A 17,924-nucleotide genomic window follows, 5' to 3' on the forward strand; every position below is an offset into this window, starting at 1 on the left:
CTGTAGCCCACACGCCGAAGACAAAACACTCGGGGGAGAGGGGGGCCCGCGCTGCCTCCAAACTGCGCCCTCGCTCAGGGCGTCTCTCCCCTGCCGGCCAGCGCGCCTAAAATGGACGCTGAGGGGGCGCGGAGGCGCGCGGAGCCCCCTCAGGGGGCCGCTCCTCCCCCCGCGCGGAGCCCCCTCACACGGCAGCGCTCCCCTCACGGGGCGGCCCCTCCCCCCGCGCGGAGCCCCCTCACGGAGCCGCGCTCCCCTCACGGGGCCGCTCCTCCCCCCGCGCGCAGCCCCCTCACGGGGCCGCGCTCCCCTCGCGGGGCGGCCCCTCCCCCCGCGCGCAGCCCCCTCACGGGGCCGCTCCTCCCCCCGCGCGCAGCCCCCTCACGGGGCCGCGCTCCCCTCACGGGGCCGCTCCTCCCCCCGCGCGGAGCCCCCTCACGGGGCCGCGCTCCCCTCGCGGGGCGGCCCCTCCCCCCGCGCGCAGCCCCCTCACGGGGCCGCTCCTCCCCCCGCGCGCAGCCCCCTCACGGGGCCGCGCTCCCCTCGCGGGGCGGCCCCTCCCCCCGCGCGCAGCCCCCTCACGGGGCCGCTCCTCCCCCCGCGCGCAGCCCCCTCACGGGGCCGCGCTCCCCTCACGGGGCCGCTCCTCCCCCCGCGCGCAGCCCCCTCACGGCGTAGCGCTCCCCTCACGAGCGGCCCTTTCCCGCCCGCGTGCGGAGCCCCCTCGAGGCGCGGCCCCTCCCCCCGCGCGCAGCCCCCTCACGGGGCAGCGCTCCCCTCACGAGCGGCCCCTCCCCCCCCCCTCGGCGCGGCCCCTTCCCGCCGGCGAGGACGCGGCGGCCCCCGGCGGGACTACGAGTCCCATCTGGCCGCGGGGCGGGGAGGGGAGGCGCGGCCGGGCGCGGCGAGGCAAGGCGGGCGGAGCGGGGCTTTGTGCGGGCCGCGGCGGCCGCGGGGCGGCATGCGGGGGAGCCGCCGCGGTGCCGGAGCGAGCCCGCCCCGGGTGGGAGGGCGAGGGCGGCGAGCCATGACGGCTGTGCGCCGTCGGTGCTAGAGGGCGACCGCGGGGCGCGCAGCCCGCCTCGCTCGGCGGCGCGGCGGAGCGGAGCGCGCAGGCAGCGCGGAGGGTCGCGGCCGCCGCCGCTGCCGCCGCCGCCGCCATGGGCAACGCGGGGAGCGTGGACGCGCAGCAGACGGAGTTCCGGGCGCACAGCGTGCCCCTCAAGCTGCCCATGCCCGAGCCCGGCGAGCTGGAGGAGCGCTTCGCCGTCGTCCTGGTGAGTGCCGGCCCCCGCCGCCCCCCAACGGCCGCCGCGCTGCCGGGTCCGCGCCTCTGCCCCCCGGCCCGCTGCGCGTTGGGGGGCGGAGGAGGCGGAACGACGCCTCCAAGTGCCTGGAAATGGGGAGGTGTGTGTGGGGGGGAAAGTTGGGTTTGGGTGCGGCGCTGCCTGCCGGCCCGCTCGTCCGCCGCCTTTAAATGCCCCGTGGCCGCCCGGGCGGGGGGGGGGGGGGCTCGGTGGGGAGCGGGCGGGCGGGCACCTGGCGGGGAGGGGGGGGGAAGGCTGTCGTGGCCGCCGAGGAGAAGCAGCCTTTGTCTGGGAAGTCACCGAAAGAATCGCGTTGCGCTTGAGCTGCCTCGGTTTGCCCCGCGCTCACGTTTTTCCCGGCATCGGTGGGTGCCGGGGGTTTGATCTTCGACGGCCGGAGCGCGCGGTGGGCTGAGCCGGCGAGGCCGCGGGCCGCCCCCCTCGCCCCTCTCTCCGCTGCCCTGCCTCTCTCCTGGCTCCTAGACAGCGGAGCCTGTCTCCCGGGGGAGTGTGTGCAGGCAGGGGCCCCGACCGTTTCAGTCCGTTTTGGGGGGGTTTGCAGCGAAAAGGAAAAGAAGCAATGAATCTCTGCCTGAGGCGTGATATGGCCAGGCACACAAACGACATGTACGTGCGTTCGTGTTATCGCGCGCTGTGCTGGTTTTGGCTGTAGGCATTTCTGTTGGAGTTTGATACCCTATCTATTTATCTATATGTATAGATATATATATATATTTTTTTCCCCTTCACCTGAATAGCACAAAGTACTCAGGATTAGAAATCAAGTTCCTCGGACAGTTTTCAAGGAAAGGGCGGTACTTCTCTTGGTACCGTACAGTAGTGCTTGGGGCAAAAGTCCTGTTTTGTTTCCGAAGTTTAAATAGTTTGACTAGGCTATAACAATCCATGTATTCTTCTATGTAGTTCTTACGTTTGAACAATATTTACGTGAAAAACAGAAGCTGGGGAGGAATGAATAAAACACATGTGCACGCCATACCCTGAGTTCACTGTAACATCATGTGAAACTCAGTGATACTAACTATTATAACAGTAATTCCCATAATAGATGTTAGATAGATATCTAGATCTAGATATTAGATTTCAAAATCCCCTGGCTTCTGGAAATACTCCTAGTGCTGAGTGAGGATTCTCCGAGTCAAATCGGTATGTGTTTAGGATTATTTCTGGTTAGACCCAATTAGATTATCATGTCTAAGAAAAGAATAAGCCTATTCAATTGGGAGCCCCCACTGATGAACCAAATGGTAAGATGTTATGATTATTAGGCATAGTGAAAAAGCCTAATTTTTGTCCTTCATTTATTGGTGAAATCTGTAGACCCTTTACTGACAGGGGAGATATCCCTATGTGCAGTGCTTCGGTCAGAATCAAGTCAATTCATCTTTCCGTACCAAAAGGACGTCCAACTTAATCTGCGGGCACGGTCTGTAGAAGAAAAACAGTGCTTTTGAATTAGGACCAGTTGAATTAGATCAGTAAAAGGAAGGGACACCATTTGGAAAACAGAGTGTGTTAGACGCATATAATGCAAGCGTCTGGGATAAGAAATTACAGGCTTGTTCCTCTTAAAGTACTTGAAAGGAGGAGATAGCAACTCTTTTTAGAAGATGGACTTAAATTAAGGGTTTAGGGACCAGTCCTATAGCTTTTACTCTGGGGACTGGCAGCCGGTGCAGGCTCATATCTAAAAATGGTCTGTTGGATGCCTGGTCCGCTCCTTTGAGAAGGAGCTGCAAGATGGGGCTCAAATGCCACAATTGGAACAGCACGAAAACAACTGCCTTTAGCCTCTTCTTGAAGCCAGCCAGGGATGGCTGGTATTTGTTGTAGCTTCCAGGAAACATTTGACCAGTTTATGAAAGAATAAACTACAAGGCTGTGATTACTGTGTTTTCTCTGCAGCTCTGAGGGAAGATGGCAGTACTGCTGGTTAGACCGTAGAATTGCTGTTCTATGGCCTACCCAGAGATTAATGAGAAAGGAATGGCAGTCCTGGGGGGAGGGGGAAGAGTATTTTCTGTAGGAAGAGAGGTTTTGTCAGGAAACGAGAATATGAAAAAAGAGGTTTGTAGGAAAAAATCTCACCTTCTTTACATGCTGTCTTAAGGAAACAGTCTAAAATAACCCTTCCTTGAATAGAGTGCCCCAATGAGATCCTAAAGGGCCTTGCTGGCAGTAGTGATTTTCTTACCATTAATGAATTTTCCAAAACTGTTTTTGAAGTTGATGAACGTGCTGCTCAGTCAAGTTGCTGCCACATGCGTGTATACAGTCATTGCATTAAACAGTTCGTCTCCGTTTGTATATATAAACCGTGGGGCCATGTGGGCAAGATTTCTTCTGTGTGGCCTCAAGAAAGTATCTTAAAAGTTTCGTTCTTCTCTCCTTGTGGCTCACTATGCTGTTTTACGCAGACAAGCACTCTAAAACACGCTTATGTCCATGGCTAAGGCACAGGATGGTCAAGTTTTTACCATAAGTGCCGTAACACTGACTTTTATCCTTATGTTTTTTCCACTTTGAACATACTCTCCTAATCTTCTCAAACAGCTCTGTGGCCTCTTCATCAGAGGGATGAACAGTGGTGCACCTAGGACCGTGTGGAGTTGATGCATGGGTGCAGCTGGCATTTGTTGAACTGTTAACAGCCTCAGTTTTGAAAAAGGCCTCTGATGAAGTAGTTTGTCCACTTTAAACACATGTAGTCGTCTTGCTGCCTCCTTGGTTAGCCTCATTCTTGAGATTTGAGGAGTATAAATCAAGGGAGATGAAGGAGTACCTGGAAAGTGCTCCAGGTCACTTTTTTCAGTGGTCTCAAATGTAACTGTGCTACTAAGTTCCCTCAGTCTGTAGCAGTGCCATCAGCATGACTGAGGATGCATTGAGCACGCACGTGACAGGGCCCGGTGGAGGTAAAGGCAGATGTGTCTGCCCAGCCTATCTGCTTCACACCTCTCAGTCCTTAGGGTAAAGAACACCAGAGAATTTTCTCCGTCTCTGTGGTACAAACTCTTCTCTGCCAAACTGTTGTCACTCCAAGTCGGAACGAGCTGGGGGAGACTCCCTCTTTCTTTTAGCAGTTTTTTCTCTTGCTCTCTGCATGTGCACGTTTGTGGACCTGTCTGTTCATCTTCTCAAATCCTTTTTAGGTTTTTCTGTGTCATCAGCAAACTCTTACTTTGATGGTGTATAAACAATCATAACTATATATAAATTTGTTCATATGAAGAAGTTTTTTCTGCTTTTAATGTAAATCTGTGTTGCCTAGTACTCTTTTTGTGACAGGAGAAGTAAATGTGCTTCCCTCAGTTCTCTGTTGCTCTGAGATTTTTACTTGCCTCTCTGCTAGTGAAGACTAGGGATCATCTGGCCATATGTTTCAAAAAGACCTTTTATTTGTTTGGGAGGTACTTACAAGAGAAAAATGTGGGGATTAATCTGAGGGACATTGAGGTTTCTCAGCAAAGTGTTGTTTTTTTGCACGTTTTATCAAACTGATGTAACTTCTCCCCTTTCGGTAGGAGGAGAATTGAAACCAATTCTCTTGGTTTCGGGTTTAAGCAAGAGTATGAATTCCAGGAAAGTGGCAACACAGTTCCTATGTTACTGCCATCAAGTTCCCAAATTGCCAGGAAAGGGTGCTGGATCAGTTGGCAGCCAGATTACAGCTGTCTTTCTGAGTTTTAGGCTTGCCAGCACAGGCACAGCCGTTTGAGCGCGTAGTCTGTAGGAACCTCCTGCCCGAGTCAGTTCCTCAACATGTTCTCTTTTCCTCATCAGCTGTGTCATGTTTTTTTCTGGCTTTCTCTTACAGACATATGGGGCAAACGTGCATAAATCATGAACTCTAGTAACCAACCCTAATTTATTGAATAGGAAGCCATTGTTCGGCGCGTGCGGGCGCTGTTGCAAACGAAGCAGACTGTATGTGTTCATAGACGTTATGGCACCACTAGCTGATCCAGCGAATTGAGAATTTGGAGATGCAGGGGTAAAAGCTAGGCTTCCAGTTGGAGCTAGGAGCTCTTGCAGCTGGGTGGTCCTTCTCTGAACCGGTAACAGAGTTGCATGTTTGCAAATGACACATGGTTTGGAGGAAGCAGCCAGGACAGAGTTGGCAGGGTAAATTGTTGCCTAATGAGCTGTGATTGACATAATTTGACTGCTGGATTACATATCTGTGGTGAGGTTAACAGGAAATATCCTCTTACCCCCACCAAGTGGTGTTTCATTTTACAATGGAGGCTTGTGTGCCCGGTTCTGTAGGATGGAGGAATAGGTCTGAAGGTCTAGGAGGAGCGCAGAGGAAGGAAGCGTTTCTGCCTTCCTGCTTCCCGCACTGCTGTGCTCCATCCTAACTCTCAGTTTAATGTGATGATAGTCACCTGGAAGACAGGGCATCAGCACTGCTTCTGTTGAGTGCACTTAAGGCCTTGCCATTAAAAACTTCTCCATTCCCATAGAATTTCCTCTTCACAGTGAATTTTGTTGCAGCGTTGTTTTGCATACCAGTCAAGAGAGTTATAGAGTGTCTTTGGCTGAAGAATTTGAAAGCTTAGTATGAAAACTCTGTAACATTTCCCAGCTGTTTTCCATTCTTTTTCCTAATCCACTAGCAAATATATTATGCATTGTTTTATAATATATACAGTTTAGTGTCTGCAAATCATTAAGGCATGACAGTGTCGCAGAAGATATCTGCAAGGTAGTATTTAGTTCTTGTCATTTCACTAGGATTGGAGGGACAGGGAATTCCTTGTCGAATTCCTAAAGTTAACAGAACTCTCTTGGGATGAATTTGAATTGAGATCCGGTACTCTCATATCAGGAATACTTGTTTTTGCTGATATATGAAAGCAATGCTACAGAAGTTGAGAGATGCTAAATTGGATTGGGGAACAGCATTCAAGAAAAGAAGACTTCTAAAATTTAGATACAGAGAAGACCTGTTATGTTTTCTTGTTCAGGCCTTATCTCTGACAGACTTCTGCCTCTGGGCTCTTTCCTCAAGATCTGATTTAAACGATTCAAGCAATGACACTTTTCCTTGAAGAAATGATCTAGTAAATCACATTGTTAGAAAATGTATTTCTGATAGGTTAAATTTACAAAGTGAACTAGAACTCCATGACGACACTTCTGTCAAGCTGGCTTGTAAACAGCATTTGAAAGTTTTTCTGCCTATATATCGCAGTAGAATAATTTTATAAGACTGTAATGCACTTTTTTGAGTGTCTGAAATACAAGAATACTCCACTGGATATTTAACTACTAGTAAGTTGGTCCCATTCCTAAAGGTAATTTCAGTCCCTGAAAACCTGAAAGAGCGTAAAAATGGGTAAGCTGATGTATATGTGTACATTTTTCTCTGTGTACTATATTTCCATATAAAATAATCATCTTCATTTATTGGGCTTTAATGATAAAGGTATGAACCCATTCTGTCAAACTGCATGTGTCACTTGTTCATGCCTATAGTAAGCTGAGAATAGCCCGAAAGAAAGTAATAGGCTTTTTCTAAAAAGACCCAGATGAAAAGGATTATTGTATGATGCCCTCATAACAGTGCAGAATCTGCGTATCACATGTCATTCTTCCTAAATATCTATTTTGACAGTGTACTGGAGTAGAAAAAGGGGCTTGGACTCTGGAGGTGATTTGCATAGGGATTTCTAACGGGCATGAAAACCTTAAAGCCTGAATCTGCAAAACCAGTGATGTTAATGATGGCAATTAGGGTTTATGATCCTTTTTGTGCTGTGCACTGTATAAATCCATAATAAAGTCATATTTCCTCTCAGATTACTTTCTGCTTTTGTATAAGGTTGAAAAACAACAGGTGAATCAGCTTCATAAGAGGGGAAAAAAAATAGAGCCAGAAACATGTGAGTCTAAGAAGCTAACAGGATGTGAAGGATGTTTTCCACAGAGAGTAACATTGCTGCTTCTGTTTTTTCTTTAAGCACTCACAGGTTTTGTACAACACAGACCCTGCTACCCCCCCTGCAGCTGCTGTGTTGTGCAGGGCTCTGGAGAGGACCTGGCATCGACTGTGTGTGGAGGGTGAAGGGAGACCTGCAGGCTTTTGCAGAAAGGTGAGGCCTCTCCGCAGAGCTGGCCTGGGTTAGTTTATGGTTGCTGCCCCTCGTCATGGATGTAAGTGGCCTGCTTCCACAAATTCTAATGGTCACCATGAGCGCTATCTTAGAGGAAGGGTCTGTTTCACAGCGCAGTCCTTACGCTGGCTGTGTCCATGTCTAGGATGAGTCGCATGAAGTTAGCCTGTAGCTTGCAGGCTGATTGCCCCTCTTACTGCATAGGTGAGTTATGGCTCCACTGCCAGCAGATGCTGAATTCCTCCTGCAAAGTGCTAAGAGCTAACAAAGCCACTGCTTTCAGACTCGGCACCTTGTATTTTTAACCTGTACCTGTGTAGGGATTATGCAGGTGGGTAAGGTTTTGCAGGATCTTTCTTTCCTTTTAGTCCAGTGGTCTAATGACTGTTTGCTGGAGCCAGATACTCTTCATAGTCTAACTTCTCCTTTCTGGTGCTTTGGCTGGTGGGGCCCATAGATTCTTCTAGATAGGTCCGTCTGCTGTATCTAAAAGGTCTAGAAGGACCTTTTAGCCTTCTGCTCTGTAACAAGCTGAAGAGCAGGGTCTGCTGCAAACCATCTTTCTTCCTGCAAAAGCATCCTGTGCATTGAAGCTTTATCAAGTATCTTTATCAACCTCTTTGACTCCATGCATAAGGTAGAACTTTTATTTTCTTTGTCTTCACAAGCAAGGCTATGCAAGACTGGGTCCCAAGACATTAGAACGATCACTTTAAAATGCTATATAAAATAGATAATACTTGGGAAGGAATTTAAGAGGAGGACACAAAATGATATTTGAATTTTTACAAGATGGTCTTAAATAAAACAGTAGCTGTTGAATTGTGTTTTGACTCACAATTAAATAACTTAGGCTCACTGGAATTTGCCCTTAGTCTTTCTAAAAAAAAAAAAAAAATTAGCTTTTTGTGCTATGTGAAAAGATATTAAAGTCGACAGAAACAATTTTTTTGAATACCAAAACCCAGGAAAAACACAAAATCAAACAAAAATTCTAGAACTCCCCCACATGTCCCTTCAAAAGAGCCCCAGGTAATTCAGATTTCAGCAGTACTTCTTATTTTTATTATATTTTTGCTTTGTTCTCTAAAGGTTGTAAATTAGTCAAGAAACTTTGTAAGGAGTCCAAATCCTTTTTAAAATAAAACAGCTATCTAAAGGTGTGCGCACTAATTATCAACCCCTGTTTTTGCTTATATGGCTATTTAAAAGAAAAAAGGGGAATATTTTTTCCACAGTGTGGTTTGGATGCCATGTGCCTCTTACAGTTCCAAAAGAGACGAGTCTTTTGTGTTGTCTCAGATCAACACCAGATCTGGTTTTAACAGTGTCCTGGCAATTTGTTGCTCTCAGTTGAGGCCTGCACCTACTGGATAAAACGACGATTTCATCAGTCTGTTCAAGAAGAAAATTTAGATCTGTCATGTTAGTCTATTGGTTCTTAATCTCAGATAGTGAATGACCCACAAGGAATTGTTTGTTTTTTTTCCCCTTTTTATTTGTAGCTTTGAATACATCTTAAAGTGAAACCAAGCTCTTTCCTTCACTTTGTGATCTCCTGTTGGATATTGGGACTTTACTAAAAGGAAAACTTAACTCTTCTCAGTGCCAACTCTTGCCTTTTCCCCCCAAACTCTCTAGGATGATATTTTTACTTTTGTAATTTCTGCTCATTTTCCAGTGTTGTTAGTTGCTTCTTACAACTCAATTTCAGAAACATGAGAATGAATGCGATCTCCTGTCCGTTTTTAGAAACAAGAAATCCCTGTGATTGGTTTAATGATAAAATAGCTTTGCTTTTCTGACCCAGCTAGTGGTCTTCCTGCATTGTGTAATGCTTACTTTTGAGAAGCAGCTTTTTGAGTATGAATATAAGCTAGAGGTGGCCCGGAAGGCTCTAATGAGGCAGTAATTAGGCAGGTTTTTGCTACAGTGGTACTATTACTACTTCTGTTGGGATGAAATGGTCCCATGCCAGCACTCTTGGCTAATGCTGACTTGTAACATGAGGAGGTTAAATAGACCTTTTCATTTATGCAGCAACTTCGATACAAGTTGTAGCTAGAAGTTAATAACATCACTTGTTAAGGTTTATTGCCATTTATGCCGTTGTTCACTGGTAGAGGCTGGTGTGCCCTGGCATTTGTGGGGAGGTATGTGGCAGATGTCAATGAGAAGGCTTGTGTGAAAGCAAATGTGAGGCTTCGTACTGAAGGGACATCATCAACTTGACTTTTTTTTTTTTTAAAGCTCATTTAAAATCAAGTTTCTAACCGAGTGTTCTTAAACAGAGCATTCTTAGATAGTAGAAACTGAAAATTTAAAATCATTTTAAATTTTAAAAGTTCTTTGTTCTGCTTGTAGTTTACAAGCATGTTCTTCCAGGAGAAACAGTGAAATGGGCTTGGAAGTAACATCAACATGCAGTCATCTCCCTGTCATCCCCATCTACACACCTCCTACTTACTTAGTTTGAAATCATTGGGCAAGGAGGGCTAATGCCGAGCTCTGGAGGAAGCTGTGGAGGAGCATGTGCATGAACTGTCATCACGGCCTTGCATGAAACAAGAGCTAAAGAGCTCTCCACAGCACAATGAAATGAATTATGCAAAACATGCTAAATCAGCACCACTCTTAAGCACTGGCTTATTTTTAAGCATCTGGGCTGTCTCATAAGCTTGAATTAAGCATATTATGATCAGGATCAAAACACTTTCCAATGCAGGAAGCCATAAAGAAAACAGCAAGAGAAGCAATTGTTTTTTCTGATTTTTTCCAGGTACTGTATTCTTAACAGTTATATGTGACAATGAAAGACACAGCTGTTTCAGATATGCTTTTCAGGATGACAGTTTGTTCCCTTAAGTGCGCACACAGAGCGTGCCTCTTCATGGAATTGGGAGAATATTATGGAGTGTTTTGTCACTGCTAAGCAAAATATAATAATAGCGATAAATAATTTTCTAGGTACCAAAGAAAATTAAATTATAAAGATTAAAATTAACTGAGAAGAAAAACTGAATGTTCCCTTTTCTGAGAGGAATGATTTGAAACATACTTCAAAGTAAAGATTGTAAAGCAGCTGCTATAGCTGTTGTAAGACTTCTGCAGCGAACAATGTGTAGTCAAATTTTAGACAAACGGAGTTGAATTATTGTTTGTTTTCGTCTTTGTTTGGAAAAGTCCATTTGGTAATTTGGTATGGGAAATAAGTGACACCAACTCATTCCTTTTGATTTATAATTCTATTAAAAAAAAGGAAGTCCAAGTCTTGAGCACTTAACAAGCTATTAAATATAGTAGAAAAAATTATAGATAAGTGCATTACACTGAGAGCTCCAGCATCATTGTAGATAAAGGCCTGAGCCTACTAGGCAGGTAAAAATGCTTTTGGCTGTATAGCTTGAAAAAGAAGTAATTTCCCTTGTCTCAAATCCTGCCAATTTCAGTTGTGAAAGGTCAGCATAGAAAAATGAGCAGTTTTTTTTGCTTTTGGACCTTATTTGATCGCATCTGTAGAAACTGAAGGACTGAGATCTTAATTCACATAGCAGTCTCACTGGAAAGCTCTGTGTTCCTAGCAGGAGACTTTTACTTCTGCACGACGTTCCTAGATCTGTTGGTGGTAGAAGCTACATGATGTGCTGATCTGTTTTAATTGAATATAATTTTAATTACAGTGATTATTTTGACCTTGATCATCTGCTCTGTAGTTTTAATAACTCAGAATACACAGCATTATGTACTGATATATTTGAAAATATAAGCATTAATTTGGCCTACGCATTTTCTGTTCCTTAAATAGTGCCTTACTGGCTTTCTAAAATATTTCATTGCATAAAGACTTGGATAATGGATCGTTTGCCTATATTCTGTTGTAACTAACATACTGTAGAAATTAGATATGTGTTGGTTTTCAGTTTGCCGTGGGATCGCTAATAAAACGAGTGTTTGTCTTCTGTAAATGTTCATCTTTAAACATATATTTGGAGGGGGATATTCATAAAGCAACATAATAGTCATATTGTTTTGGAAATAAATGGTCTTCAGATGAATGCTGTGCGATGTGTGGACCTCCAAGACTCTGCATTGCGACTCTTGAGAGCAACTGTGTTAAGAGAAAAATGTACGTGCTTGATTGTGAGCTGGAAACATTCCCGACCATTTTCCAGCTGAAACATTGGAATCACTATAGAGAGGCAGCTGGGGACACCTCAGCGTGAGCATCCTGCACCCGTTTGCCCTGGGAACCGTCCTGCCCCTGCAGCCTTGGGAACTGTGCTGCAGTGTGCTGGGAGCGTTCAGCGCACCAGATGCAAAGGCTTCCCTGTTAGTCTTCTCTTCTACTGTAGCTGTCATCGTTGCATTGGCTGTGGGGTGTAATTAGAGCAGGACAGGACTCAGCTGGCTCGGGCAGAGCCTCAAGAAACACCAGCAAATATTATTCCCTTCTTTCATGCAATTCCACAGGAAAAGCTGGTAGAGAGGAAAAGAAACGGGCAACCTGAAGGTTTATACCAGGCATCTGTGGTCTTTTGCTCCAGGAGATGTTTCGGTGCTATCGTGTGTTCCTGTTCTGCACATGTATGCTCAAATGCATGCCGTCACTGTCATACTTGCGCTTGTATCTGGAAGTGAGGTGTGAGTCAGTCAGGAGAGAAGCGCAAAGTCTACCAGGACTGCAGCTTTACCAGCTCCACTGTAATGTTGCATGGGTAGAAGAAATTGTCATGGGTTAGCACAGGTTAGCAAGAGAGGCCCTTAATACTGCTGTTAGCCAAAGGAAAGATACTGCTGGTTTCGATTCTGATATACCTGCCTGCTTTTCTTGAAAGTAAGGTGGGTGCTCCAGCCACTGTTGCCAGACTGCGGTGGAGGTGACGGAGTTGAAGCCAGCACCACCTATGCTGTGCTCTAGAGAGAGCTCCCTCGTCAGCAGGATCCCCAGGAAAGACCCCAGGAGGTGCGCTTTTTCCTGTTATGTTGCCTGAAGAGCTTGGAGAGAGTAATGTTAACCAGGCCTCCTGCCCTTTTAGGAATCGTGTCCTTGTGTGGCAGACACAAATGATTGTACCCTGATTCTCAAACCCCCGCGGCAAGGGGGGCTTCCACTTCTGCTTCAGCGTTGCCAGATGATGGAAGTGGAAGCCCTTGTCTTCTGTGCTTTTGTGGCCTTTTCTGGCTGCTTTCCCCCAAGCAGGTGTTAGGAGAGGGCAGAGATGCTTCCACAGAAGATCCTTGAGGCTCCCGGGGGCATATGAAAAAGTCTTAGTTTTTCAGTGAGTGGCCATTGTGGGAGACATTTTAAAATACAAGAATTAGTGTTTTTTGTTTTTTAGGTTTTTTCTAAAATATGTATTATCTGGTCATAAGTCACTTTACTATAAAAGGCTTGGGAAGACTATAGATTTGTACATCTGTTACTTGTTTGTCTGTGTAATGACTGTCTAGTTCAGGCCAAAAGCAAAGAATAGAGGGTTGCACAAATTGGCAAAGTTTCTGAAGTCTTTCAGAAGCCAGTAATTAACATGAAGAAGCAAATTGTTAAATCCAGAAATTCTGGTTGTTCATCCATCTAATGTTCTGGCATGTCTCTATTCTGACTCTTTTCTTCCTTTTAATCTAAGAAAAGCAAATGAATAACACACGTATACCTCTGTTAGTTTTGAACCAGGCAGTTATGGCAGAATTAGGTGGCACTGTTATTGAAAGGGTCTGTAAAACAATGGAGATAAAGTTTGGCATAGTTTATACAGCAGTTTTCTGACAAATGTTTCCAATAATTTAGTGTGCTTGGGAGTACTTCAAAGGCTTTTCTGCCCAGCGTTGTGAACCTTGCAAATACAGAAGATCAAATAAATTAACTATCACAAATATTTAACTTAACGTGTGGCCGAATTGGAGCTTTGATGTTGCATGCATATATGAGAGTCTCTGTGTGTCTGTGCATTCTCACAGATATGTTAGATGAACATTGTATTTGTTTCTTCTCTCAGACATAATAAGCCTAGTAGTGCAAATCTAAATAATTGTGTTCCACCTTCATAGGCAGGCACGTTAACAAGAATCCAAGTGAAATAGGGTATACAGAGTTTTATTGGGGAGTTAATGGTAAGGATGCCGTTTGAACAAGGTGAATATTTTTGGGAGAAACTGACCTTACACAAATCACGCACAATGTAATCATAGTTTTGAGGACTATGAGGTTGTTTGGCATTCCACCTCTACAAAAGACATTTGTTTGTAGATTAGCTTTCATTACATTTGTGTAAGGGGTGCTTGATGCCCAAGGAAGTGTTTGGCAATAACTTTAATCCTTTCGTGATCATATCTAACTTAGGGATAACTCTGAATCTTTGAGTCTTGCTCTCTAAAAATTGCAGCTTCTTAAATTGTCTAGGAGTTGTCATATTTTCTCAGTGATCCTCTATCAATGTATATTAAAGTGGAAATGTATCTGTCAAAATGCAATTCTGTTCCATTTCAGAGCTGCAAATGTGAATGCCTGTTCTTCTCTTGATCACTTAAATGAAGGTCTAAGTGTAATACTTGTGGTAAATATACAATATTCTTTCTGGAAAAATAAAAGGAAAACTTTTGTACTTGCAGCATTTTACATCTGGTAATCTTTTACAAGCCTTGCAGCGCTCCGGTAGGAAGACACGGAATGAGAGTTATCATTATCTTTTGGAAAAGGAACTGCTATGAGCCCTGGAAAACTGAGCAACAGAACAGAGAATAGGAACAATGTCTCTTAAGTTCCTAGCATTTGCTATAATCGGGGAGGAAATAAAATGGAAATCTTCGCTGCCTCCTCCTGGGAACATGTGTCTGACATTGGGGAAGACCGTTATGTTTCTCGCCAGCTTGCCTGGTGATTTGGAACGTGGCAGCTGGCATTTGGCTCTGTGGAGCCACCTTTGCAGATCTGTGGGCTTTCATTTAGTCTTTCATTTGTGTAGCTCAGTTATACAGAAGTTGAAAAGCAGTATTTTAGTTTGTTTATTTCGTGGCGTTTTAGGGCGTCTTTTCTCTTGGATGTATTTAAAAATCTCATTTTATCTTCTCTTATGGTTTTGTTTGCTTTTTGTTTTCTGTTCCTGTCTTTAATTTTCTACTGTTGTGTTCTGGAGGTGAGGTGGGTCCCTCTGCGTATACACACGCATGTATGAGTTGAAACACAGGTTTTTGATGACTGCAAGGCGTATGTCAAAGACGACTGGCTTGGGAGTCCAAATGAAGGTGGAAGAGATTATCTTCATATGCAGAACACTGCAGGTGCTTCACTCTGAAAAAGGCGATTAGCACTGCAGTCTATTTGGCGCGTCCTGTGGAGTGGTGCTCACCAATGCCAACGAGAAGACCTCTCTTTTGGAGAAGTAAAGGCAGTATCACAGCTATGGTGGATATTGTTTTAGGGGAAAAAAAAAGATGGTGAAAAGAGTCAGTGAGGGCCTGAAGAACCATCTTGACTTAGAAATTAATTCTGCATTTTCTATCAGTAGAAGAAAGACAAGTTTCTTCCTCAATATAGAGATGTCTCAGCAGCTGAAAGGTGTGTAGTAACACAAAACACTGGGGGCAAGTGCTTTCTATTTTAATTCAAAATAATCCTTTTATATAAAAATCTGGAATACCTGGAGTAGATACTCAACAGTGTTTTCTTTCAGCATGTTTGCTGTGCAAAATGAATTAACGTGCCCTTGTGGTCAAGAAGGCCAACGGTATCCTGGGTTGCATTAGGAAGAGTGTTGCCAGCAGGTCGAGGGAGGTGATCCTGCCCCTCTACTCAGCCCTGGTGAGGCCTCACCTGGAGTACTGTGTCCAGTTCTGGGCTCCCCAGTCCAAGAGAGACATGGCACTACTGCAGAGAGTCCAGCAGAGGGCTACACAGATGATGAAGGGACTGGAGCATCTCTCCTATGCAGAAAGGGTCAGAGAGTTGGGCCTGTTGAGCCTGGAGAAGAGAAGACTGAGAGGCGATCTCATCAATGTGTACAAGTATCTGAAGGGGGGCTGTCAAGAGGATGGAGCTAGACTCTTTTCCATGGTGCCCAGTGACAGGACAAGAGGCAACGGGCAGAAACTCAACCACAGGAAGTTCTTCCTGAACCTGAGGAAAACCCTCTTTCCTGTGAGGGTGACAGAGCACTGGAACAGGTTGCCCAGAGAGATTGTGGAGTCTCCTTTGCTGGAGATATTCAAAACCTGCCTGGACGTGATCCTGGGCAATGTGCTGTAGGTGACCCTGCTGGAGCAGGGGGGTTGGACTAGATGATCTCCAGAGGTCCCTTCCAACCTCAACCGTTCTGTGATTCTGTGAAATCTGAATTTCCACTCTGAATCCAAACCGTCTAATTCAGACCAGTGTGCAGGTGGGCTTTCTCGGCATTTGAGAAGGATTTTGGCAGAAGATTAAGCACTTCAATTAAAATATAGAAGAAATTGTGCAAGAGTTTACTTGAGCTGAGTCCTTCCATGTTCAGCAAGGAGGATCCTTCATCAGCAAGTGTGATGCAAATGAATAAATTGTTTCACAGAACAGGGCAGGAAAACCAGCTGGCAGTTTTCACATGCTGATGCAGCTCATGTATCCTCAGATACACTGATGACCATTTGTAATTACTGCTGTATCATGAGCCTACTGGATTTTCAGTTGAGCTGAGGAACTCAGATATCTACAAACACGAGTGAGGCAAAAATTGTGTAGGCACTAAGTTCTCCTCTAGCAGTAAATTCTTTGTTGGTTTGAAGAGGCAAAAGATTATAGAGCTGAAGGGGAAAAGGAGTTTTATATAGCTGAAAGCTCCCTTTTTTAGTTTATGCTAACATTATTTCTGATGAAAATCTTTATTAAAGGTAAATGATCCCTTCTGTTTAGTAAGTGGAGAGAAAATTAACCATATACTATATGTAGCTGTCTATACATTTGTAAGGCATTCAGTAAATTGTCTGTTAAAACCAGATTTCTCTTTGGTGCTCAGAGAACATGGTGATCCTTGAGGTGCAAGAAGCCATATAGAACAACAAATTCTTGCTGTTTCTAGGGCAAATCACAATTCTCCTATTGAAACCCAGATCTTCCCAGGCAATATGCATAAATAAGCATGGAGAGGTGCCTGCAGTTAAATACAAAAAAGAACACCTGTTGTAATGTTTTTAAGATTATTCTACAAGCTTGTTTGAGTAAATTCTCCCAGCTGCTATTGCTATGCCAAAATGTATTCAACAGAAAAGACATGTAAGGAGAAAACCTCCTCCTCTGAATGCTGGAAAAAATCCCTGTTTGGATTTATTTTGTTTTCAGAAATGGTCGGTTTAGGAGTTGTGGGCAGCTCTTCCCAGAAGAGTTAATATCTCTCAACAGAGCTGTGTTTTAAAGCTTTGATGAATTGGAAGTACTTGCTGTTTATTGCTGCTAGAACTTTTCTCATAAAGATACTAGTGAAAAATGGGGAGTTTTTTTGCTGAATTGTAAAGGCCATGTAGCCAAAACACTGATTAAGGCCTTGAATATGACCACTCTTATCCTGCTAAGCTTTTAGTGCGGTTGACCTTGTGCTTTGTTATATCACATCCATGGGCACATCTGCCATTTCTCTTTACCAGTTGTATACACTGACTCTCCAACATTTAGTAATGACCTAATTTTGGTTTATGTTATTGCTACTTACTCAAGGTGCCAGGAGCCTGGCTCTGAGCTGCTCCCCAGTCTTTCGTTTAAGAGAAATTTTCAGTTTTTTTCTTGCCCTCCTGATTAGTGATCTTCAGTTTGAAACTTCCACCCTCCTCACGGGGGGAGAATCGGACCTAGATGCTATGGCAGCATCTCAGTGTGCTATAATAATATGTGCTTTAGATAGTCATTAGAATAAAGCAGTTCAGTAGATGCATGGATTTTTCTAGCCAGAGTCTATCCTCAGATACGTGTGTACAGGCCTCTTCTACAGTGACTTCTCAGAAGTTGTGCACATCTGAGAGTGAAATTTGGTCCTCAGCTGAGGTGATGTTTGCCTCTCTGTTACTGCTGTGTTAGCTACTAATACAGGGCAAAGGCTTTCTAAAATAAACTGAGATCTTAAAAGAACATCTTTGTATTTGCATATTGCAGTCCAGGAGTTTTATTATGTGACACCTTTCAGATACCAAGTAGTGCCTTCAGCCACCATTGGCTGGTGTGCTGGCCCCAGGTGGAGTCCCTGGACGGCAGCCAGGCCTGAAGGGCAGGACAGGCCGGGGAGTGCTCTGAGGGCAGTTGAAAGTATCATTATCTGTGGGGGAACCTTACAGGCATTTCTCATGCTTCTGTTAGCACTGGCCTAAGCACACCGTTGGCTTTGGGTTGCTGTGCGTTGTTCGTGGATCCATGCAGGGCCGTAGGAAATTTTGTATCCTTGCATGGAAAAGTTGGGAGGAGTTAGGCTGTGAGCGGGTGCTTTTAATGCTTCTTTGAGAAGTGAAGGGCATCTTAACTTCA

General features: G+C 45.1%; 1 protein-coding gene across 9 annotated transcripts in view; it reads left to right on the top strand.

The window, feature by feature from the left end:
• Window positions 1-1,022: 1,022 nt before the first annotated feature.
• Window positions 1,023-17,924, top strand: part of FMNL2 (formin like 2) — a 198,791-nt gene continuing 181,889 nt past the window's right edge. For 8 of the 9 annotated variants that reach the window (XM_068949400.1, XM_068949399.1, XM_068949398.1 and 5 more), the window contains exon 1: window positions 1,071-1,277. In XM_068949400.1, the coding sequence (XP_068805501.1) occupies window positions 1,161-1,277 (117 nt within the window). In that variant the 5' untranslated portion in view covers window positions 1,071-1,160. Of the gene's footprint in view, window positions 1,278-17,924 lie in introns of all 9 variants that reach the window. The other variant, XM_068949401.1, reaches the window with a different exon arrangement.

This window comes from Struthio camelus, chromosome 6 (assembly GCF_040807025.1).
Source record: "Struthio camelus isolate bStrCam1 chromosome 6, bStrCam1.hap1, whole genome shotgun sequence".
NCBI lineage: Eukaryota > Metazoa > Chordata > Aves > Struthioniformes > Struthionidae > Struthio > Struthio camelus.